This window comes from Bactrocera dorsalis, chromosome 2, assembly GCF_023373825.1.
Source record: "Bactrocera dorsalis isolate Fly_Bdor chromosome 2, ASM2337382v1, whole genome shotgun sequence".
In the NCBI taxonomy this organism is placed as follows: domain Eukaryota; kingdom Metazoa; phylum Arthropoda; class Insecta; order Diptera; family Tephritidae; genus Bactrocera; species Bactrocera dorsalis.
The window spans coordinates 32207027-32233578 of NC_064304.1; the positions used below are offsets into that span (position 1 = coordinate 32207027).

A 26552-nucleotide genomic window follows, 5' to 3' on the forward strand; every position below is an offset into this window, starting at 1 on the left:
GTTTTCGCAATGCGTTGCCGCTCTTTGGTGAGCTATTGTCTCAGCTATTGCTTTGCTGCCAGCTGATAAGTCATTTGTTATCTCTCATGCTACTCCGGACGCGCGCTTCTGGGCGGCCTGCTTTCATCGAATCGGACATTTGCTGCGCTAAACTCTGTTTATGATAATTGGAATCAATGCACTTTGCATTGTTGTTCATTTGTGGCGAATTTTTTTGTTTTGTAGATATATTTATAAATAAAACTATTTCCTCTCACATATTGCGTCGAACATATGCAATGGAACTTTCAGCGTTTATACTTATCGATAAATGTAGCCAAGGATTATATTATACATTTCTAACAATTTTAAACTTGTGGGAGACTCAGAAGGCTTCTTATATATGGCCACTCTGACATATTTGTCTTCAAGGCTCTCTTAGCTACGAAGTTGTCCTCATCTGTTTACCTGGGTCACAGTCAAAGGGGTCACAGTCAAAGGATTTATTTTATAGCTCTCTGTGTGCTCACACTCAGTAATTTATTGATTGGGACCTCAGCTGATAGTTGATGGCCTATTTTTTCTCAAAGGGATTGCATGATCAGCTATTTAATCTGCCATTACTAAGTTGTTGTAATACGTGCTTCAGTGTATGAGGCTCTTGCTACTACAGTCTAGTCTATTATTATATCTTCTTCCTCTTCAAATATATTAAAGGTTTTCTTCACATCTTTGTAAATACTGCTCTTTCAACAAACTGAAGTTTCATTATGAGATTATGACAGACAAAAATTCCTATATTGTGCATTATTACCCAAAAAATAGATAAATCAGATAAAAGGATTTTCTTATTGTTTAAATTTTGCCCATTCTGAGTGTGAACTTAAGTTCTTTTATAATGTAATATTTGGTTGACTGATAGAAGTCTATACCTACTGATTTAACGTCCAACTTTTTTATAAAAAATTGTATATAAATATTTTATATAAGGACTGCACACGATGAAATTAGTGCACATATTACAATTTGTTAAAAATATTTAATTTTAAATATAAATATTCTTGTCAGACTTCCATAGAATTCGATACGTGTTGCTTTCACATGGAGTAGTCAATTAAAATGCGTGAAAAAATTATTCAGTTTTTAACGAAAGTCCAAATTGAACTATGAAAGCAAGTGCCAGAAAAGCAAATGTTTCCAGGAATACCGTGTGTTGTTTAAGCGTTCAGCAAAGAGCTGACTTTCAATAGGAAACAAGTAGGTAACAGAATGAAAGGTTTTACGAGTCCTGACGTAGTTAGGAAGGAAATAGTGTTTTCTACGAAAAATCTCAACATATCGGTAAGAAAAGTAGCGGAAAAAGTACCATGCTCTGAAACTGTTCCCAGAAAAGTTAGAACGGAGGAAGGGCTTAAGTCTTATAAAGTTCCAGACAGGATTCCTCCAAAGAACAGCACGGCAAAATATCGAACCAAACAGCTTCACCTTGAATGCTTCAAAAATTTTTACTGATGCATTATAGATGATGAGATGTATGTACTTCGGGAAATTTCTTAGCTTACAGGTGTGGATTTTTATGTTCCAGATCATAGATGCAATGTCCAGAAGGATTTTAAAACACCAAAAAAAGACAAAGTTTCCAAAAGAAGTTTTGATTTGGCGAGAAATTTACAAGGTCTGTCGCAACAAAAACAGAAATTTTTAAATATAACTGTTTCTGGTGGCGCCACCTATTGGTGGGTATATGAAATAAAAAGTTTGATCTCTTGTTGACATTTAGTAGAAATTTTAAGACAATTGGATAACTGCAATCGATGTTATCGATTGAAAAGTGACAGCAGCTTTTTGTCCTCGGTCGTAAAATGCTTATAAATGCATATAAAGACAATGCTCATTATAATTTAACATGGAATTTGTTTGATATAGACTATCCAAATATGCAAAAACGAAATCACACCAGATATACTTTTAAAACAGATTGAAAAAATCTTGAGATTGTACTTTGTTGACCTTTCGCTATTCACAATTCGACTAAAGTCCGTCATCCGATGTGTTTATTTGCTTAACGTTTATTCTGTTGAAACTGTTCCACGAAAATCGTATTAATTGCACTTTGAGATATACTTTTTCAATAAAATCTTGAATATAATTAAAAATTACCAACGACTCAATAATAACATCTTATTAACCTATAACATATAGTAGGGCGCAAAGTCAATTGGCGTCATTAGCATTACAGGGAAATATTTTTTATTAAAATCAACTTAACTACGGAAACCACTTATCGTCATCATTTTATTGCTGTAGAAATTTATATTTGTTTGTCAATAATTTTTAATACCGAATAACTATACGGAAATCGAAATACGAGGTTTGTTCAAAAAGTATCGCGAACTTTGTATTTCCAAAGAAAGTGCTTATTTATTCATGAATATCTATTTTGTCCCCTTCAAAGTAATCACCACTCGATATAGTGCATTCTTCCGACGTTTTTTCCAATCCTCACTTAAAAAAGTCATTTTGTGTGATCTTGTTTAGCTCCTTCTTCGATGCAGTTTTTATCTTCTCAATCGTAGAGTGGCGTCGCTTTTCATGGATCTCTTTAGTTTTGGTAACACAAAACGTCACATTGGGGCCAGATCTAGGTAATACGGTGGCTGTGGCACCATCAATGTGTTGTTTTTGGCCAAATTTTAGGTGCACAAGCAACTATGCGTGAGCAGTTGTGCTATCAAGGTGCAAAAGTCAATTTTTGTTCCTCCAAAAATCCGGGCGTTTCTGCCGGATTGCTTTACGCAAATTGCGCATAACTTGCTGGTAATATTATATATTGACCGTTTCTTGACGTGCTTGGGCGTTTTTTTTCGTCAGAAGAGGACTTTACTTTTCAATTGTATACTGAGTCCGAAGTAGCACTTGATGGCAAAATTTATTCTGTGTTTGAATAGGAAGCTGATATTGTTGTTGGTGTTAATACCGGTTCCAAGATAGACGAAGTTATGACTTTCAACAACGACGTGGTAGCCAAGTCGGGAGTGCGACGACTGTTCGTTTGATGACAGGAATTATTTCGTCTTGCCCTCGTTCCCTACCAGACCTATTTGCTTCGCTTCCTTATCCAGAACTAACGGTGCGATTTTTAAACTGCTAAAGGTTTTAAGGTTTCACTAGGAATCAAAAGTAGAGAAGTTTTAAATTACAGTCTACATAATGTCCTGTTTTACTCAATGAAAAAAAAAGGTGAAACATCTACACCAAAGTTATTTTCACAAAATGAACTCAGTAATATTTGTAACATGTGATCAATTTAGGAATGATAAAGTAATTTTTCGAAGCGTTAGACGGAGAGAAGGATTTTAATTTAATTGCATTTGTAGAAAATTTTCGAAACCTACTATGGATAGTTTAAAACTGGAGCTTTTGAGGGAGCAATTAATGATAGTTGCAGATTTTATCTAAATTATGAATTTTCTGGAAGGAGAATCATAGAAAAGTTTTGTGTTGATAGTCAAAAATTATGAGAAGCCGTTGTCAATGCGCAAAGGACTACAAATCTTCCACAGAAAACTCGTCGATTCATAAGATGTAGTCATCGGCCATGCCTCTGCACCATATAACAAAGGGGATGATGAGTGACTTGTACAATTAGATTTTTGTTCGTCGAAAGAGGACTTTACTTCCCAGTTGCCTATTCAGTTCGAAGTAGCACCTGTTGGCAACAGTTACGAGGTATGACAATTAAGTAATGAGACTGATTCCATAAAAACCGTATATTTGAAAATTATTCTACAACTCTGCCTTCTTGTAGTCTCCTTGGTCAGCTAAACAGCGATTCCAGTGCGTTTTCCATGCTTCGTAACATTTCTTGAACGCTTCGACTGGGATGTCCGCGAGTACCCTCGTCACGGCCGCCTGGATGTCCGTAATCGACTCAAAATGGGTTCCTTTGACCACCGATTTTGTTTTAGGAAACAAAAAAAAGTCACAGGGTGACATGTCGGGCGAATAAGGCGGCTGTTGCAACACGGCGATCCCTTTAGAGGCCAAATACTGGGACACGCTGAGGGCGGTGTGGCACGGCGCGTTGTCGTGATGAAGGATCCAGTTACGAGCGATGTCTGGGCGCACCCTGTTGACTCGTTTTCGCAATCTTTCGAGTACTTGGCAATAGTAGACTAGATTAAAAGTTTTCCCCGATGGAAAGAATTCTTTGTGGACGATTCCAAAAATCAAAAAAGGCAATAATCATCGTTTTCACCTTCGACTTGCTCATGCGAGCTTTTTTCGGGCGGGGGGCGCGCGGAGACAACCATTGTGAGCTTTGGCACGACTAAGAGCACTATCACCATACACTCTTACAATTTTAGCGTACGTTTCCGAAGCTGATTCGAACAATCTGGCGTCAAATTTTAATCGCGACGCGTTGCTCTTGATTTCGTTTTTTCATTTTCGTGACGAGCACTACAAACAAACGTCTACTCAAGTTGACGCAGCAGGCGAACTAAACAAGTTAGAGCGAGTGGTACATATATCAATAGAGAGGAGAGGGATGCCGGAAAAAGAGAAGGTCAAGGTCACAGGTTTACCACAAGCGCGGCAATAAAATCAGTCTCATTACTAATTGTCAAACCTCGTATTTTGCGTTGTCCAAATCCTGACGGAGCTTTGCTCAACGTCAGTTCATACATACAGTCGTATTAGTTTTGCGGGGATACCAAATTCAGACATACCGGCTTGAAGAAATATTTCCATTAAATTATTTTAAGATAACACATACATTGACCGATATTTTCGACACGCTTCGAATAAAGATATGTAACTGTTTTAGGTAGTATATAAGACTAGGATAATTCATCAACCAATTTCACTCATTTTCAAGACAAGTCAACAGCAAGTTCCTGATGATATGTTCATTCAATTTTGTTATGATATTTTACTTATTTACCGATATACGGTGCAAAGTTAACCGGAAGTTCGAAAATCATTAAATTAGATATAATATATGATTAGCGTCAGGAGAAGTACTGAAGCTTTTCTATAAATTTTAAGAATTAGTAGAAAATAGTAGAAAAAGTTTTTCACTTCATCAGATCAGCTTCACAGAAGGGGAGCTTTGCTTATATCAGGAGGCCTTAAGAAGGTGTACTCCGATCTATTGCCTATTTAGATGAGAGTTGGCTTATATCGATATATCGTTGATGCCTAATTTTCGTAATAAAATAATATGGAGTAGGCATTGTTGTGGTCCGAACTTAACTCCTCCTTACTTATTTTATATTTTCATGCTTTCGACACATGTTCCTTAATTTCTATGCTTTTAATATAGATTAAATGATATGAACAGATTCTTAATGTACTTCCCCCGCCAATCCTCTATATTTGACGGGATCCCCTTTGTTATTGCCCCAAATGTAATTTACTTAAGACAATTGGTTAGATTTTCTCATATTTAAAGCATTTTGGACTTTGTCACATCAATTTGAAATTACTATGCGTGTTTCTTCTGAATCATGTGCTCATAATAAAAAATAAAGAATTAAATATTTGTATGTAATGTGTATTCGCGATGTTTTAGAATTCGCGTCAGAAAAGCAATTAAATGTGTGTGTTTGGGACGTGATGCAAATTTTCACGTATCAAATAAATGACTTGGCAAAATCTGATGCAAATTCTCTGAACAGCCCATCAGCGTTATGGTGTGAAGTGCAAACACATGTTTATCCTTTCCAATTTCATTAATAGCCGGACGGCATAAAGCTTCGGCGTTTGAATAAAAATATAAAATTCTTTGCAATGAGTTTTAGTTTGAAAATTATGTTTATATTCATATGTGTTTATAAAACTATAATCGTTTTTACAAAGAAAAACCATAACTGTGAAATATTGAAGGGTAAGGAATACATACATATATGCGGAACCGGATGGTAAATATTTTCACAATTTCTAAGAATGTAAATCATTTTTAATGATTTTTGAAAAGTCTAACAAAGTTGTCACTTTTATTGATTATTCTACTTATTTAGTTGAGTAAGTTGCGGAATTTATGGTGAATTTAGTCTATATTATGTAAAAGGCGTTTATCAATATGCTCTCTGCACTTAGAGCTTACATAGTAAAAACAGTCGATTTCTCATTTTAGTAATATATCTCATTTACTGAACCATACGCTCTACTTGATGAGGTTAGAGCCAAACGTCAAATTAAAATAATCATTTAACAATCATTATATTTTACTCTGAAGTACATAAAGTGCATTCGGCGATTTTTACTATCAGTGAAATTAATCAACAAAGAAGTCTTATTACATTTTATGTGAGGAATCAAATTTTTGATTCCGAAACGTTAATAATGATGGAAAAGACCATCGGTGATAATTGTTCGTTTCAATCAAGTGTTTTCGATTGGTACAAATTATTCAAAGGGGGTCGAGAACGCGTTGACCACGAACCACGTCCAGAACTGTCAACAAAATCCACTGATGATTAACATGTCAATAAAATAAAGGAATTAGTGCTTAAGAATCGATGATTAAAAATCAGAGATCTTACTGTCATTGTTGGAATATCGAAAGGATCAGTGAAAATCATTTTGAAAGATCATTTGGGCATAAGAAAAGTGAAAGTTCGATTAGTTTCAAAATCACTAATTTTTTTTTCGAAAAACAGCGTCGCGTTTACATCTAAGAACTATGTTTCATGATATCCGACTACCAGGATATCATGAAACATATTATTACTGACGAATCTTGGATTTATGTCTGCGATACTTGTTCAGATCAGTAACACAGGGCTCTTAACCCTTAAATGCCATGGTTTTTCCTTTTTAAATACCAAGTGTGTATTTTTTAAGTGGCGCGCCAAGCTGTCAAATTATTAAAATTAAAAAGTGAAATGTCATATCATGAAAGTTTGCATTCCAAAGTCAACACAGATATTTTTAGCACCTAATAAAAGTAAAAAATACTGTGTTTGAGTTACCGTTTAGAAATTATGTAAGGAAGAAAACACTGATGTATATATACATCATCATGCATTTAAGGGTTAATTATTAGCGATGTATGTAGTTGAAAAAGGACTTTTCAGAGTGTCCACAACTTACTTAAAACCATGTGCCCATAAAATAAGGTGACATTGTATTTATTTCGAAAATTCTTTATTTATTCTTCCAAATCAATTTCGTCCCCTTCAAAGTAATCCCCTCCCGATGCAATGCTCTTATGCCCACGGATCCAATCTTCGAGACACTGGTTGTAGTCACTTTCCGGGATGGCCTTCAGTTCAGTCTTCGCTGCGGCTTGAATCTCCTCTAAAAAACGATGTCCTCGGAGCGGTCTTTTGAGCTTGGTGAACAACCAGAAGTCGCACGGCGCCAGATCAGGTGAATACGGTGGTTGCGGAACGAAAAGGGTTGAGTTTTTGGCGAAATGATCACGAATTACGAGGGCAGTATGGGATGGTGCATTACCGTGGTGTGAAAACCAAGAATTGTCTTTCCACAATTCCGGCCTTTTTAGCCGAATAGCATTACGCAAATGACGCATAACGTTCAAATAATATTCTTTGTTGACTGTTTGACCGGTTGGAATGAATTCATATTGCACAACACCACGATAATCGAAGAAAACAGTCAACATGACCTTGATTTTTTAGCGACTTTGGCGCGATTTTTTTGGTCTCGGCTGTCTTTTGGCACGATACTCGCTCGATTGATCGGTTGTTTCGGGGTCGTAACCATAGATCCAAGTCTCATCGCCAGTTATAATGCATTTCATGTCACCCTGGTAGTCGGAAATCATCGATTCACACCCTTCCACGCGACGCCTTTTTTCCAAAAAAAATCAATTTTTTCGGTACCAGTCGAGATTTGACGCGCTTGAGGCCAAAACATCCTTCAAAATGGTATTGGCATAGCCTTTCGATATGCCAACTTCAATTGCAAGGTCTCTAATTGTTAATCGACGGTTTTTCAACACCAAATCTTTGATTTGTTGAACGTGAGCTTCGTCGGTTGAGGTTGATGGTCGCCCTGGACGCTCTTCGTCTTCGACACGTTCACGGCCGGCTTGGAAGTCACTATACCACTTGTAAACATTTTTTTAGACATAGTCTCATCACCAAAGGCTTTCTGCACCATCCTCAATGTACCCGCAGCAGAAAATTGATTCCGTAAACAAAATTTAATGCAAATTCTTTGCTCAACAAATTTTGACATCGCAAAAAACGAAAAAACTCACTTTTAGCAGCTCACAAAACGACACGTATCTCAAACACTAATGAATATTTTGACATGAAATTTGACTCATGACAGTACTACCAACCTAAAAAAAAAATAATTTTCCAAATCCTTCGACGGCGCAGTTTTAATTCAAATGTCACCTTACTTAAAACCATAACATATATACATTTCTAAGTATAACCATAGCTATTTTTCTTTATCGCTTCCGACTGCTTTTAAATAGATAACTGTCTGACTGACAGACGTACTTCGTAAAAATATGTATTTCTGCAAGCGACTAAGCTAAAGTAATTGATCTCACAAGCAGATATATATAAAAATGATATAAATATAATAATTTTTAAAATTTCATTATCAAATAATTAAACAAATAAACTGTTAAAAGGTCTGACCTTAGTGACAGCAGCCTTATGGAAATTTACTTTGGGGAAAGCAAACGAGTTCATAAAGCACAACGAAACAATTAAAGAAGTTTTGCTCAAGGTGCTTGCATTAATGTATGTAACTGTAGCAACTGTAATGCAATGACTCACAACTTAAAAAATACAAAATGCGCAAGCGCGGCCAGCTGTCCGGCTGTGGTCAGCACTTTCGGCACTTAATTTCATTGTTGAGGTCGTCCAAAGATCAATTTAAAATGGGTTTTCCATTTGAGTGAACTAAACGAGACTACTTGTAGATGATCGCTAAAAAAACAGTCTGTGGAAATTCCCCAAGTGTGACCTTAAAACAGTTAATGTGGTTACGGCTGTGTTCCAGGAAGCTTTCCGCTTTTTTATTGCCATTTAATTGTTCTTCTTATATGCCTTTACGCACTGGCGTTCAGGCTGGTGTATATACGTACAAGTATATATGTATATTAATAAAATAGTAACTTTAATTGAAAAATAAATGACGGCTCCAACTAAAACGTCTTTGTCATTGTTTCTAATTGCGAGACATAACTGTTTATAATAACGCATTATATCATAAATTTGGGGCTTTGACCGCTGTTGACATTGTTTTGAAAATACACATCCAACCGAGTAACTAACTTTGTAGTACATAATATTGACCAAAGTTCATCTCTGATATATCAAAATGAAATGAAATGACTTAAGGACATTGATTTGCTTCAAAGCTTTCCGCGAAAAAGTACAAGTGTTAACATGGAAATTCTGTCGAAGTGAATGTACTATAGACAATATTTTCGTTTCTGAAGAATTCTCATGACGTGGAATTCTATAAGATTAATATAGTTTGAAAGAGACATTTTTGTCGGACGACGAAAGATAGTTCGAGGAAGCGGTTTACAAAGAGAGAGCAAGTACGACGACGACAACCTTTGTATACTACAAACCAAAAATTGTCCAAATCCAACAAAAACTGTTTAAGTCCCTAGATATCGAATATTAGGAACTCAGTACCTACAGATGACTTTAGACCGAAAATATCGGTCAATGTGTGAGATATATTATTGAAATTCGGGGATAATTAGTTCCTGACAATAGTATGTGTGTGTGTCAAAAATAGTTTGAATAGGGTCAATATACCCAATATACAGATTTTCGAACTTCTCGGTGACTTTCAGCATATGTCGGCCAATATGTGAGTTATCTCAATGGGAATGAGAGAGCGTCTTTAATCGGAACAGTGTATATTTTTGTATAAAATGGATAAAGTCGGGCGAAAACTTGACCTAGCCCCCATATAACTAACATGAGAATTTTCGAATGTCCGGCTGACTTTACTCCATATGATAGGTGATTGTATGAGAGGTACTTTATGCAACCCAGGGAACATTTTTTTAGTATGTGTTTTTAACAAAAATAGATAAAATCGAGTCAATACTACCCCCAACCCCATATACTACCTATGATGATTTTCATTATTCTAACAAGTTTTTTGCAAATCAACGAGTATTATTTATATATAAAATTGCTTCAAAATGTTTTCTCGGGTATACCTAAGCAATGTCAAAATGAATGCCTTGGAATTGGTTCATATTTTGGCCTTAACCTCATATTCCCGATATAATTAATACCGATCCTCTGATTGATATTAACTTCATCAATTCAATATATTAAATTTAACCTCTTCGGTAGAAGATACCAAAAAAATAAGTCGAAATAAACGCGAGAAAAACTGTCGCAAATAAATATACGCACTGTTAACTATAATTATAAAATAATGTAAAAATTTGGTAACTGTAACTATTTTTCTCTGTTATTACGTATTTCAAAAAGTATTTGAGGACAGATACCATTTCCATGTTTCATATTTACAGACTTTTACGAGCGTTATGAGCATGTGTCTGGGTCGTTTCTCTATTTCGTGTGCATTCAATGTTAACTAGGTAAAGGTCATCATGCGCAGCTATTAACTTTTTAGTAATATGTATTATTTTTTGGATTTTTAAGGTTCCCTTTACGTGCGCTATCTTACATGGCTGCAATTTATGCTTTACACTCATCTTTTCGCCGAATGTGTTTTCTTGCTATTTTCGTATTGTTACTAATACGGGTTTGATGTGCAAAATCTTGAACCAGTTTAATTGTTTAACCGCAAAAATGAAAACAAAAACAAAACATGAAACACAAATGATTACAATTAATGGTAAACAATATGTGCATGATATAAATACTTTAATTTATGCATATAAATGTGCATAGGTTTGTGTGATGAAATTGTGTCATAATTCATTAAATACTTTTGCGGTGCAATAAGTGTTTCTTTGACCTTTCCTTGCTATATCACATTTGCTCATTTTGTAAATAATATTTTATTGGCTCTTATAAAAATAATTGTTTCATGAAGGATAAAATTTCCCATAATTAATATTCAAAATAAATAAAAAACGATTAAAAATGAAATTAATAAATTGTTAACTGATTTCGGCATATTTGTCTCTCTTTTCTTCTCTCAACCGTTATAACGGGTGATCCAAGTAGAGATACTTTTTTAAAGCCCTTTTTTGCCAAATCACGCAGAAAAAACAATGGTTTGGTGTGATTTGTGGATCGGCGGAATCATTGGTTCATACTTCTTCAAAATTGATGCCGGTAGGAACGTAACAGTCAGTGGGCTAGTGATCTCGGCGACATTTGGTTTCAACAAGACGGCGCTCAACGGACGGACCATCTGAGACGTATTCGTGGCCAACATTTGAAAGAGATAATCTTCCAAAAATAAATGCCAAAAAATGTTCTTTCAAATGATAACAAACATTCCTCATTAAATTTGAATTTTATGTGTTTAGGGGACCTATAAGTGGATCTCCCTTTATCATTATAGCATAAACCAGACTTATCTAAGTAGATATACATATGCCATCAATACAAAAGTTTGAATATATCAACCACTTACACAAAATTTTAGTTGATAATCAATAATATCCCTCTTAATATTATAGTATACGGCGAGCTGAGAGCGTCCTTAACCGTGCACATTTGTCAGACTACCCTTTGAAACTGTCAACATTTAAATCATTACTGAACACACTCTCAACATGCAACATTACAGGAACAGAATGATTGAGTGCTCAGAAGATGTGCTCAAGGGGGGCCTGAAAAGTAGATATTATTCCAAAGTAAGAACAAGTTGCTAAAATTTCGGCTATTTTCATTTAGTCTTCTCGGGGCATTATATTATACCTTTGATCAAGCATTTCATTTTTGTAAAATAGAGAAACCGCAAGAGGCCTAATGCGGTGAATACTGTGAACAATCTTCCGTTCGTAGCCTAATTCGACCGATTTAACCATGTGACAACGGGTTTGCAAGATAGTTTGTTTTCAGGATGAAATACCACATTTTATACTCTGAGCAAAAAGTTTGTAACAGCTGGATAGAAACTTCGAAGAGCCTATAAAGTCAGTGGCGGCTTCAGACGGGGAAATGAGGGATGTTTCAAAAGTTTGTTATTTCCAGTAGGTACTTTGAAGATCGATTTGAAATTTTTCCACCGTGATATTAAACTCTATAAAGACTACTGTATTTAATATAATAATTTTCATGTCGCATCGTAAAATCACATAGATATAAATTTGTACACTTGTTTAAAAAAATGTTGTTGGGTTATATACAAGAATTATTGAGCTACATCCGTTTTCGGTTCGTTATCTATATTATATATACTTGTATATATAAAAGAAAGTTGTTGTTAGTTACACCATTTATAACTCAAGAACGGCTCAGTTATAACTCAAGAATGGCTGAAAACTGGTGGAGAGGTAGCTTAGATATGTAAAAGTTTAATACAACTCATAAATACAAAAATTATATTTCAAATAATAAGCATTTGTTCAAAATTCATGTTTGTAGGAATCATTTGAATACGAGGTTTGACAATTAAGTAATGAGACTGATTTTATTGCCGCGCTTGTGGTAAACCTGTGACCTTGAAATTCCCTTTCTCTTTTTCCGGCATCCCTCCCCTCTCCATTGATATATGTACCATCGCTCTAGCTTGTTTAGTTCGCCTGCTGCGTCAAGTTGAGTAGACGTGTGTTTGTAGTGCTCGTCACGAAAATGGAAAAACGAAATCAAGAGCAACGCGTCGCGATAAAATTTTGCGCCAGATTGGGCAAATCAGCTTCGGAAACGTACGCTAAAATTGTGAGAGTGTATGGTGATAGTGCTCTTAGACCCGGAAACCAAACGCCAAAGCTCACAATGGTTGTCTCCGCGCGCCCCCCGCCCGAAAAAAGCTCGCATGAGCAAGTCGAAGGTGAAAACGATGATTATTGCCTTTTTTGATAGCCGTGGAATCGCCCACAAAATTCGTTCCCCCGGGGAAAACTGTGAATCAAGTCTACTATTGTGAAGTACTCGAAAGATAGCGAAAACGAGTCAACAGGTTGCGTCCAGACATCGCTCGTAACTGGATCCTTCATCAGGACAACCCGCCGTGCCACACCGCCCTCAGTGTGTCCCAGTATTTGGCCTCTAAAGGGATCGCCGTGTTGCAACAGCCGCCTTATTCGCCCGACATGTCACCCTGTGACTTTTTTTCTTTTCTAAAACAAAATCGGTGGTCAAAGGATCCCATTTTGAGTCGATAAGTCGAAGAGTTCCAGAAATGTTATGAAGCATGAAAAACTCGCCGGAATCGCTGTATAGCTGCCCTTTGATGGGGATGGCAGAGTTGTAGAATAATTTTCAAATATACGGTTTTTATGGAATCAGTCTCATAACTTAATTGTCAAACCTCGTATATGCGTACAATTTTAAACAGATTCTTCTAAAAAATAATACAATTGCTAAGGATTTGGAATAGAAAAAATTAAATGCAACCAAATACGTAGTGAAATAGATTATAACTGGCCCAGTAATCAGTCGTTGAGTATGTATTATACCACGTGCATCCCAAAAGACCGATGTCATAACTTTTCCAGCCGACTTTTTCGTTTTTCCACGCCTGAGAACCGGTTCATCATGTGCAGTCCACTAGAATGACTGTCGATTGGACTCCAGTGGGGAATGATGGAGTAATGTTTCTATCACCGACGCAAAAATTCGGCTTTATTCCGATTAGAGTGCACTTAAAGACTTTTCAGTTATTCGACTTTTCAGTTTTTGTTGGATTATGAACTTGCGAGGCACCCACTTTGCTCATTTCGCCCGTTTCCACTTAGCACATATCTTTTCAACGGTGGATTTCCCTGAACCCAAATTCAACAGTATTTTCCCCAAAAAAGCAATGCTTTGACACACGAAATGCTCTATGATCCATTTTTGTGTAAACTAACACAAGAAACAGAAATGCTATATCGCATTCACTAATAATTATAATCCAACTAATAGAAATCATATAGATTGTAGTAGTAGTATTATCTATGTATCAGCCACACTGGAGCGTGTACGGGTCCCCTAGTTACTTATAACCATATGAGACCATATGAAACCTTTGTTTTATTTTTATCAGATATGATAAGCGAGTAATCTCTAACTTATTTAAAGCATATTATCTACTACAATTTCTAATTAGAAAGTTGAAGCAGTTGCCACCTCTATTATAATCTGAAAATCAAGGCATACTTACATATCATACATATCATACATATGTTTATTACCGCATACATAGTTTTGTTGAGAAAGTTCGTATATCTAACACATCTACAAGATTCCGCCGGGTTTTTCCCTTTAACTTCTACTGCCATTTTACATGAGAAGGTCTTCAAGTTCCATAACTTTTTAACGGCTGAAGGATTGCGTGAGATGATATTTTGACACTCGTATGATGTCCATTGGCTTTAGAAGGCTACATCACCTTCAATAGTTTACCTTCGACCACAGATTTTAGCACCTCATATTTAGATAGCCCTGACCATACGTTCCTATATACATACTTATGCAAAATGCAACAGCTTTTTTTACTTATTTAGAACTTTGTAGTGGAAATTTCTTGTCACATTTCATTAAGACCTCGAGTATTTATGCATAAAGCTTAGTGAAGAGTGCATGGCAAGAGATATGATAAAACCGCAATTCATAATCAAAACAAATACAAATTCTGAGCAGTGAGAATGTTTAGCACCGCGAACAAACTGATAGGAATTTATAAGCGGTGAGCAAACAACAACATTTTATCACAACATTCGTACCACGAAGTGAATACACCGAGGAAAGTCATAAAGACTCTCCCGCTGACATTTGTGGGCTGACAAGTAGCGGTGTGTATTTAGTTATGCGGAGAACCTGAGTAGAAGCGGTTGCGCGATACATTTCCCGTTAGCCGAGACGAAAACGTGAGAAAGCAAATTGAAAAGAATACTAAATAAACAAAAAACTATAAACAAATACACGATTTCAGCACACGAATATACAAAATTGCATAAATTTGCGCTTGATCGCAATAAATAGATGCCAAAATATAATTTTTTACAAAAACAAATAGAAAATAAACAATAATAAAGTTCCACCGAATTGGAAAATGTTTCCGATCGCAATCCGCCTGCCTTACGCTGTGCGTGCAGTTTTGCGACAGCAAGTCAACAAACAAGTCATAGGATGTCAACACTTTGCAACGAGTAGCGAGAGCGGCGCGCCGACGGTTACCGCCGAACACCCGCTTAAGGGCCTACGTATTCTTGATATGACGCGCATCATCTCGGGCCCCTACTGCACTATGGTGTTGGCTGATATGGGCGCCGAAGTCATCAAGATTGAACGCCCATTTTATGGTGGCGATGAGGCACGCAAATGGGGACCGCCATTTTTGGAGCAGAGCAAAGATTCCGCTTATTTTCTGGCGATTAATCGTAATAAGAAGAGTGCCGCAATCGATTTGAAGCGTGGCAAGGATATCATTTATGAGCTGGCGCGTAAATGTGATGTGCTGGTGGAGAACTATGTGCCGGGCAAGTTGGCTGAGTACGGTTTGGATTATGAGCAAATGCGCAAAGTCGCACCGCAGCTCATCTATTGTTCAATGACCGGTTATGGTTCGGTGGGTCCGTATGCTAAACGTCCGGGTTACGATGTGATTGCCTCATCGATTGGCGGTCTACTGCACATAACCGGTGAACGCGATGGTCCACCATGCAAGGTGGGCGTGGCAGTTACCGATGCAGCGACGGGTTTGTATGCGCACGGCGCCATTTTAGCCGCTTTACTGCAGCGCGAACGTACGGGGCATGGTCAAAAAATCGACGTCAATCTGCTGTCTACCGGTGTGTCGCTTCTAATTAATGTGGCTAGTAATTATTTGAATGCCGGCATGGAGGCACATCGCTGGGGCACTGCACATTCGAGTATCGTACCATATCAGAGCTTCAAAACCGCTGATGGTTATCTAACCATAGGTACTGGTAGTGATGATCAGTTCCGCGAATTATGTCAGTTACTCGAAATTACCGAGATGGCGACGAATGCGAAATTCAAAACAAATAAGGATCGTGTTTGCAATCGTACAGAATTAATAGCGTTGCTTGAGGATATCTTGGCAAAGAAAACGTCGAAGAGTTGGATGCAAAAATTCGAAGGTGCCTCGTTTCCGGTGGGTCCCGTGAACAATATACGCGAAGTATTCGAGGACGAACATATTCAGGCGATTGGTTTGGTAAAAACTTTGCCACATCCCAGCGACGGCAGCGTAAAAGTGGTCGGACCACCTGTCGTGTTCAGTGAGTCTAAAAATGATGCACGCACAGCTCCTCCCCTGATGGGGCAACATACAGATGAAGTGTTATCTCAGCTCTTGGGTTATAGTGCTGAACGAATTGCCGAACTTAGAGATAAGAAAGTTATAGAATAAATATGCCTACATACTCCTGGACGTGTGATATCAATCCAGTTCACCCAAAGTGCATTTATAGTTTAATAAGTGGGACTAGAAAAGTTAGACCTTAAACATATAAAGGTGATGCGAAATAGATTTAAGAATTTATAAATTAAAAATCTTTAAAAATATATATGTGTCCGTTATTTCCCAAGTTGATTTTTTATACTCTTGCAACATGTTGCTATAGAGTATAATAATTTTATTCACTTAACGGTTGTACGAATCACCTAAAATTAGGCGAGGTGGATATAGGGTTATATGTAAATATATATATAAATGATCAGGATGATGAGACGAGTTAAAATCCGGGTTGAAAACCTGACTGTCTGTCTGTCCGTCCGTCCGTGCAAACTGTAACTTGAGTAAAAATTAAGTTACCTTGATTACACTAGGTATGCATGTTCCTTGGCAAAAAAATAGGGGATTAGGGTTGGAACTCTCCGTGGATCAAATATTCAGAATGATGATAAAAAAACATATAACATCCAGGTGACTTACGAGGTATGACAATTAAGTACTGAGACTGATTCCATAAAAACCGTATATTTGAAAATTATTCTACAACTCTGCCATCCCCTTCAAAGTAGTCCCCTTGGGCAGCTATACAGCGATTTCAGCGCGTTTTCCATGCTTCGTAACATTTCTGGAACGCTTCGACTGGGATGTCCGCGAGTACCCTCGTCACGGCCGCCTGGATGTCCGTAATCGACTCAAAATGGGTTCCTTTGACCACCGATTTTGATTTCGGAAACAAAAAAAGTCACAGGGTGACATGTCGGGCGAATAAGGCGGCTGTTGCAACAAGGCGATCCCTTTAGAGGCCAAATACTGGGACACGTTGAGGGCGGTGTGGCACGGCGTGTTGTCGTGATGAAGGATCCAGTTACGAGCGATGTCTGGACGCAACCTGTTGACTCGTTTTCGCTATCTTTCGAGTACTTCACAATAGTAGACTTGATTCACAGTTTTCCCCGGGGGAACGAATTTTGTGGGCGATTCCACGGCTATCAAACAAGGCAATAATCATCGTTTTCACCTTCGACTTGCTCATGCGAGCTTTTTCGGGCGTGGGGCGCGCAACCATTGTGAGCTTTGGCATGACTAAGAGCACTATCACCATACACTCTTACAATTTTAGCGTACGTTTCCGAAGCTGTTTCGCCCAATCTGGCGCAAAATTTTATCGCGACGCGTTGCTCTTGATTTCGTTTTTCCATTTTCGTGACGAGCACTACAAACACACGTCTACTCAACTTGACGCAGCAGGCGAACTAAACAAGCTAGAGCGATGGTACATATATCAGTGGAGAGGGGAGAGATGCCGGAAAAAGAGAAAGGGAATTTCAAGGTCACAGGTTTACCACAAGCGCGGCAATAAAATCAGTCTCATTACTTAATTGTCAAACCTCATAACTCCATATGAGTATGGCATCTGAGTCACCTTAATGAATCTCAGGGAACATTTTGTTATTATTTGGCATATTAATATTATTTAGTATTGGCGAAAATTGATAAAAATCGAGTCGATACTATCCCTAATTCCCATATACTAGATGTATGATGAAACTCGGGTTTCTCACAAACCTTTTGTTGAATATGTCGGTCAGTGTATAATATTTTTTAGAAGTTGATCTTTTTGGCAACTATTCGGGCCGGCATGAGTAGGTGTCACTCCACATTTACTCTGATGGATAAAGCTCATCCTCAAAGAAGCCGTAAAGTCCACACCGAATACGTTATGACTGCTGTGGAGCAGAGTATCGAAGAAGACCTGAGTGAGTTCCTCTGCCATCGCTTGTAATTGGAACTGTACGCATCCACGTTTTAAAAGATTTTACGGAAAGATCTTGATTTGAGCACTTACAAAATCGTGATCTTGCTAAAACTATAGCCAAATGACTATCAATCGCCTCACACATTTGGTAAAAGCCCCACCATTCCCGATTTTAACAAGACAATTTGTTCAGCGATTAAGCTCACTCAGCTCACCATGTTATAGTATTTGCAATGATGGCGGATGGTTACGGTCAATGGGGAACGCCATAGAGCGATTATTAATGACGTTTTCGTGTCTGAGATGGAGGACGTTGATGTGGACGGCCTTTGGTTCAAACAAGTCGACGCTACAGCCTACGAAACAATCAATTTATTGAAAGAAACTTTTGGTGAGCACATTATCTCAAGACAGGGGCTTAGGGTCTGGCCTCCGAGATGGTATGATTTAACACCGCTGGAGTATTTTTTGTTGGGTTATTTGTAGTCGCTTGTCTACGCAGATAGGCCCAAAGTCATTGACGCCTTGGAAGAGGACTTTCGTCGCGTTATTGACGACCCCAATTGTTACAAAAAGTGGTAGAAAATTTGGCTCGACTGGAATTTATTCGAGCCAGCCGCGATTTTCACTTGGCCGAAATCATTTTGAAAACAAAATGGCAAACCCTTACCAGCATAATTTATAATAAAGGCATTCTTGTTCATAACTTCAAATTATTTATTCTTGAAAACCATATAGATATGTATCTAAAAAAACACCTATTATTTTACATTTATGGGATTTTTTGATATTTTCCATTAACTCTAAAGTAAACACACCCACATCTTCAAAAAGAGGATATACTAGTACGAAATTTTGGATTTTACAAAAAAGGTATTTTTCCATAAAACCACAATTTTAGAGTATATGCGTAGAGGTTATACATACTACAACAAGTGTAGTGAACATTGTACACTGTCATAAGAGCAACAGAGAATTTATAATTCACTTTTAGGAATAATCAGTACATACATAATGGTAACTGCGTTGAACTTTTAAAGGAGTTGCTTTATGAAAAATTACCTTTTTGTAAACTGCAAGATTTTGAATTAGAATGTCATTTTTTTCAAAGTTGTATGTTTAATTGTTTAATGCAATAAATTTCAAAAATTGTCATACAAAATACATGAACACAAATGATTAAGGCACGCTTTAACTTGAAAAAAAAGAACTTGTTTACATTGAGTAACTGTTTTAGAGCAAAAACTGAAACTTCAGGGGGCGTTTGTAAGAAATGAATGAATTTGGCAAATAAATGTAGTACTTGTCGTCAATTTCAACTCACAGACTCAAAAATAACTTACCCAAAAACTCAACGATGACCTCACTTCAAACAATCTTCTAAGCTACAGAAGTTATTAATAACCGGTCTCTTAAACATTATACCATTGAAAATTTTTCTAAAGGACACCATACTCTTGACCATGACCATAACTCCTTATTTTTTTATAGTACATTTTATCCTTTTTTTATCTTCGTTACTGGCGAAAAAACGCTTACCCTTAATACTTTATAATAATATTAAATGACTTTCTTATTACTTTGATAGCTATTGTACAAAATCCTTCCAATAATTTGTAGCTTTTTTATAAAACTTTTTATATGGAATCGTTTTTTAGATTCATTCTTTTTTAAAAACTTTAAAACAAAAATCCAATGTTAGTACCCATGATGTGGACTTCTAGCAAGGAGGCCCGACTTTTTGGCACCCCCCGAACAATATCCAATATCTAACTTCTAAATGGGCGCAGAAGAATGGTGCTAAAGCGAGTGACTTTACCCGAATGAATGGGATGGCCATATTCCAAAAGTACTCTTCAGACACTTAGGGTCATAAAATGAACTAAGCGCAAATATTTAATTTATTTTTCTGAGTTTTTTTATGTAAAATTTATATATATCTCTTTAAAAAACAGAGACGGAATGAATAGCAAAATCAGTTCATCATTTCTTTAGAAAGCTATATCTTTATCAAAAACTGAATTGAAGATAACCGTGTGTAAGTTATTCGTCGAGATCGTGAACGAGTAAATAGAGCTTTTAACACCTTTAAGTTACCTCAGAACAGCTGTTTAGCCTTTTAAGACGTTTTTCAATGTCATAAAATGGGTGATCCAAGTAGAGGTACTTTTTTCAATAAACCTTTTTTGACAGATAACGCGTGAGCTGTGTCAAACAGGAACTCAGACTGACCTATGGAACGACTTAGCGCATTTTACGTCGAAATCCTTAATTGAAAGCGTACAAAATACAGCTTGTGCAAGAACTGAAACTGCTCGACCTTCCCAAGCGACGTTGCTTCGCTCTATGGGCTCTTGAGAAGTTCCAAGATTAAAAGTTTTCGAATAAAATTTTTTTTTTTCAGCGATGAGCTCCATTTCTGGATCAATGACTATGTAAACAAGCAAAAATACCGCATTTGTGACAAATTGCAAGCTGAAGAGATTCAAGAGCTGCCAGAATCCAGAAAAAAACAACGGTTTAGTGTGGTTTGTGGACCAGTGGAATCATCATTCCATATTTCTTTAAAAATTATACCGGTAAGAACGTGACTTTGAAGCTCGTCATATCGGCGACAATTGGTCGATATGGCGACTTGATAACCGAATATTTGATACCTGAATTTGAAGCTCGTGATCTCAGGGACATTTGGTTTCAACAAGACGGTGCCACTTCCCACACATCGTATCAATCAATGAATTTAAAGAGAGTTCACTTCGGTGAGCAGATAATTTCACGTTTTAGGCCGGTCGATTGACCATCAAGATCGTGTGATATCACAACGTTGGACTTTTCCTGTAGAGATATGTCTGTATTGTGCTTGGATCAAAACATCACGTGTGTCATTCGTCAGTTACCAGTAGAAATGCTCGAACGAGTCAGCGATGGACTATCTGAGACGTAACCGCGGTCAACATTTAAAAGAAATAATCTTCAAAAAATAAATGCAAAGAATGTTCCTTCGAATAATAATAAACCTACTCCATTAAATTTTAATGTGTTTCTGTGTTATTTACTTAAAAAAGTAGGGAACGTCGAAATGAATCACCCTGTAGAAATCTAAAACTTCTTGCCGATGAATGATCGACGAACTACTCATATTTGTTTGTGTTATTTTACGCATTTTACGCTAAATATCAGTTAGTCTTATCTCTTATTCTTTTTATTTTATTGTAAAGGGTGATTTTTTAAGAGCTTGATAACTTTTTTTTAAAAAAAACGCATAAAATTTGCAAAATCTCATCGGTTCTTTATTTGAAACGTTAGATTGGTTCATGACATTTACTTTTTGAAGATAATTTCATTTAAATGTTGACCGCGGCTGCGTCTTAGGTGGTCCATTCGGAAAGTCCAATTTTGGGCAACTTTTTCGAGCATTTCGGCCGGAATAGCCCGAATTTCTTCGGAAATGTTGTCTTCCAAAGCTGGAATAGTTGCTGGCTTATTTCTGTAGACTTTAGACTTGACGTAGCCCCACAAAAAATAGTCTAAAGGCGTTAAATCGCATGATCTTGGTGGCCAACTTACGGGTCCATTTCTTGAGATGAATTGTTGTCCGAAGTTTTCCCTCAAAATGGCCATAGAATCGCGAGCAGTGTGGCATGTAGCGCCATCTTGTTGAAACCACATGTCAACGCAACAAAAAGTTTGTTAGCATCGAACGATAGCGATCGCCATTCACCGTAACGTTGCGTCCAACAGCATCTTTGAAAAAATACGGTCCAATGATTCCACCAGCGTACAAACCACACCAAACAGTGCATTTTTCGGGATGCATGGGCAGTTCTTGAACGGCTTCTGGTTGCTCTTCACCCCAAATGCGGCAATTTTGCTTATTTACGTAGCCATTCAACCAGAAATGAGCCTCATCGCTGAACAAAATTTGTCGATAAACACATTTCGAACCGAACACTGATTTTGGTAATAAAATTCAATGATTTGCAAGCGTTGCTCGTTAGTAAGTCTATTCATGATGAAATGTCAAAGCATACTGAGCATCTTTCTCTTTGACACCATGTCTGAAATCCCACGTGATCTGTCAAATACTAATGCATGAAAATCCTAACCTCAAAAAAAATCACCCGTTATTTACAAAAATCCAAAAAAGTGATAATAAAAGCCTAGAACACAATTCAAAGTAATTTAAAGAAAGTTCTTACAAATCCAAATAGTTTGATACACTAAACATAAAATAAACGAAACAAAAATATTATAGAAAAGATTTACTTACAAAAATAAAAACTGATCAGCGAAGGTCAGTATCGATTTAAGCACTGATGACAGCGAAATGACCATATTTATTGTGTTGTTGTTGTATTGTTGTGGCACAAGAAGTGAGCAAATCAAACCAATGAAAGTCAATAAAAACACAAAACATAAATGAAAGACACGAACAACTCAAAGGAAGCAACACTCAGTATATTTTAGGTAAAACTTACTTTTCGATCGAGCGGTCGACTTTCTTCTAATCCACTAATAGCACCACCAACTAATGTACTTAATCAAATAACACCGTCACAGCGTTCAAAAGCGCGGCTCAATTCACGATTATGCTTTGTATACGAAATGTCTTAAACTGTGCGCCGAACTGTGCCGTTGCTGAAACCGAAATGAAACTACATAGATTGCATCTGCGAGTTTCTACGCCGCGTGCCTTGCCTTGTACTGGCATCGCCGTCGCCATAATTGCACAACCAAACCAAAATTCACACACACACACACACATGCAAACAAACATAAATAACACTTCGAAGGCACGAAAACTGCCGGCAAAGAGCAGAAATTTAAAGCCATGAAATTTTACTGTTTATTACGTCTGTGTTGTTGTTTTATTTTCCTTTCCGACACTCAAATGTCAATGCCAGTGAATAGAAGCGCCCTTTTCTCTCGCTGACGCTCACTTTCCATTCAATTCGCTTGGCCGAACGCAGCTACGAAGACGATGTCAACGATGTGTATGTTTACATTGTTGTTGCGAATGTTTACAATAGTCATTGGGGGCGGAAAGGTGTGGCGGCGACACATGTTGGTGTCGGCAGCGGGCGTTTGTGGTGTTCGCTCTGCGAATGCGCGAAAATTAATAGTTTATTATTAATAAGTAGAAAAAAGAGGTGCCAACTAGGACCGAATCATATTGCAGGCTGTAAACATATGGAAAATCGCGTCAATTTACAAACTGTTGATTTCCATACGTTTCTACAGGGTTGTTGATCGTGTAAATTCAAAAGTTTTTTATATTATTAGTTTTCGAAAGAAGCATGAAAACACGAATGCTCTAATCTCAACTGTCTTCACATTGGCAGCACCAATCAATCCCACTTTTAAAAACTAAGGGATGATTTCAAAGCATAATCCACAATTTTTTGCTCGGTCAAATTGCAACTCCTAGATTTCCATTGAACAATGGATCGAAAGTTTGAAAAAGTCTGATGGAACCAAATATGGATATCCATGTAGGGTGGCAGCAGTTTGTATGCCTATTTTGAACGATTTGAGTGTGACCCCGGCAAAGGAGTAAGCCAATGCGTTTTTATGTTGAGAAAGTTCCTTTTCACTTGGCTCTATTATTTTGCACAGTAGATGCCTGTTACAGTTCTCCCTTTTCCGTTTAGTCGATTTAGATCACACCTAGTCGGCAGCTTTCTCGCTGCGGCGAAGAACATGCATGAGCTTCTTTGTAAAATATGATCGGACGAAAGCATGCCTAACGATTGGTATTTAATTGTGCCCTACCCAATCCACAAAAAGGGTAGGCTTCGCAACCTCGCCAACTACCGTGTGAAAAGTCCCGCATAACTGATACGGCTATGTTAACTGACGTTCAGCAATTCCAATAGATCCACCTGGTTCGGGAAGGTCCTCTCCGAGCCGTTTGATACCAAAGGAGGTTTCAGACAAGGAGATTTAATTTCATGAGACTTCTTCAATCTACTCTTGGAGAAAATAATTCGGACTAAGTAGGTAATAGAGAAGTAAAATCCTCTCTCTACGAACAAAGACAAAACTCTATAAGTCACTCATTATTACCGTCTTGCTATATGATGCAGAGGCATGGACGATGACAGCATCTAATGAGTCGACGTTACGAGTTTCCGAGAGAAAGGTTTTGCGGAAAATGTATGCTTCTTTGCGCGTTGGTCACGGCGAATATCGCATTAGATGGAACGATGAGCTGTATAGGATATACGACGACGTTGACATAGTTCAGCGAATTAAAAGACAGCGGCTACGCTGGCTAGATCATGTCGTTCGAATAGACGAAAACACTCCAACTCTGAAAGTATTCGACGCAGTACCAGGTGGAGAAAGACCTGGCTTCGCTTAGAATATCCAATTGGCGCCACATTGCAAAAAGAAGACGGCTGTTGTTAACTCGACTATAACCGCGTAATCGGTTTCTACACCAGTAAAGAAGAAGAAAAATAATATGAGCTTCTCTCAGGTTACTCCTTAGGTCACACGAGAGTGTCTCATAATAGATCGAAAATCTTACAAACATGGTTATAAAACCGCCTAGCGAATATATACTTATAACCGTCATTATGTAACAATACGGGATAGCAATTATTTACATAACTCAGTTTACTATTATTTATTTATTTTAACTACAACTTTACAAACGTTATGTTTATTTCACAAATAATATGCACAATTAGCAATTATTTACATTATGCTATAATTTCAAAACTATTCGAGACGATGACGATAAATATAAATGAGTTTACGTATAAACAACTGTCTAGAATGCCGAGCCCTTGGACTATTTAAATCACATTTAGTGTTATATTTACTAAATCGTATGTAAAGTTATGTACATATTTTGTAGGTTAGTTTCGTTCGTATATATCCATACTATATGTATAATGTTGAATACTGAGTTCGTGTGAAATTAATCTCTAAATACTCCAACATATTTGTAGATGTCTAGGAAACTTTTATATATCTGTGGCGATTTATTAGTTATTCCTATTTTAGTTGTATTGAAAATTTCCGTTATAAATTTTCACACCTATTTTGTAGAATGATGTACATACACTTAACAATCATTGCAATCTCTAAACTGGACTCATCTAGTTCATGAGATAAGACTAGTTTACCTAAAAGAGAGTATTGCAAGTGAATTCTACGAAATTCCGATCACGGAGCAGCTTTTATTCGGTTATAGCCGAGTTAACAACAGTAGCGGCAGTCGTTTCTTCTTTTCGCTATTTGGCAGCAATTTGAGACAACAAGGTCTTTGCAGCCAGGTCCTTCTCCACCTGATCTCTCCAACTGAGTGGAGGTGGTTGGTCCACCAACGGATGCTGAACTAAAAACCTTCAAAGCTGGAGTGTTTTCTTCCATCCGAACAACATGACCTAGCCAGCGCAGCCACTGCTCTTGATTCGCTGAACTATGTCAATGTCGTAGGTAATCCCGTACAGCTCTTCATTCCATCCGGTGCCAATGCGCAAAGAACAATAAATCTTCCGTAAAACCGAACTCGAATTTGCCTAAGGGCGCCTCATCAGTTGATGTCATTGTGCATGTCTCCGCACCATATAGCAGGATGGGAATGATAAGGAACTCGTAGAATTTCGTCTTTGTTCGTCGAGAGAGGATTTTACTTTTTAATTGCCTACTCAGTGGGCAGTAGTACCTATTGGCAAGAGCGATTCCAGTTTGGATTTCAAAGCTGATATTTTTGTTGGCATTGATGCTGGTTCCAAGATAGACAAAATTATCTACCACTTCAAAGTTATGACTGTCAACAGTGACGTGGGAACCAATTCGTGAGTGCAGGATGTATTGCGTATTGCCCTCGTTCACTACCAAACCCATTTGTTTCACTTCCTTATCCAGTCTGGAGAAAGCAGAACTAACGGCGCGGTTGTTGAGGCCAATGATATGAATAAGATCGGCATACGCCAGCAATTGTACTCTCTTATAGAATATTGTATCTTCTCTATTTAGCTCTACAGTTCGCAATATTTTCTCCAGCAATAGATTGAAGAAATGACACGGTAAGAAGTCTCTGTTTGAAACCTCGCTTGGTATCAAATGGCTCGTAGATCGTTTCCTAATTCAGACGGAGCTTTTGTTATTGCTCAACGTCAGCTTACACAACCATGTTAGTTTTGCGGAGATACCAAGTTCAGACATAGCGGCATGGAGGAATTTTCTTTTCGTGCTGTCAAAGGCGGCTTTAAAGCGATGAAGAGGTGGTATGTGTCGCTCTTCCTTTCACGGAGCAGTTGATGAGATCTCAAAAAATTGTCACGTG

General features: G+C 37.4%; 2 protein-coding genes across 3 annotated transcripts in view; one reads left to right on the plus strand and one right to left on the minus strand.

Annotated features, from left to right (window-relative positions):
- LOC105231842 (fatty-acid amide hydrolase 2) overlaps positions 1 to 22965 on the minus strand; it is a 47037-nt gene extending 24072 nt beyond the window's left edge. Inside the window, exons 1-2 of one of the 2 annotated variants that reach the window (XM_011213328.4) lie at positions 22729 to 22965; positions 22521 to 22563 (exon numbers count right to left, since the gene is read on the minus strand). In XM_011213328.4, coding sequence (XP_011211630.1) covers positions 22521 to 22563; position 22729 — 44 coding nt within the window. In that variant the 5' untranslated portion in view covers positions 22730 to 22965. The remainder of the gene's footprint in view (positions 1 to 22520; positions 22564 to 22728) is intronic. The other variant, XM_011213329.4, reaches the window with a different exon arrangement.
- On the plus strand, positions 14859 to 16611 carry LOC105231841 (succinate--hydroxymethylglutarate CoA-transferase). Its single transcript, XM_011213326.4, has one exon. It carries the CDS (start codon positions 15127 to 15129, stop codon positions 16447 to 16449), a length of 1323 nt encoding a protein of 440 aa, XP_011211628.2. The 5' UTR covers positions 14859 to 15126; the 3' UTR covers positions 16450 to 16611.
- Positions 22966 to 26552: the final 3587 nt, after the last annotated feature.

What these genes read in the sequence shown, in the direction of transcription:
- LOC105231841 (XM_011213326.4), top strand. Translation starts at nt 15,127, where the DNA reads ATGTTTCCGATCGCAATCCGCCTGCCTTACGCTGTGCGTGCAGTTTTG.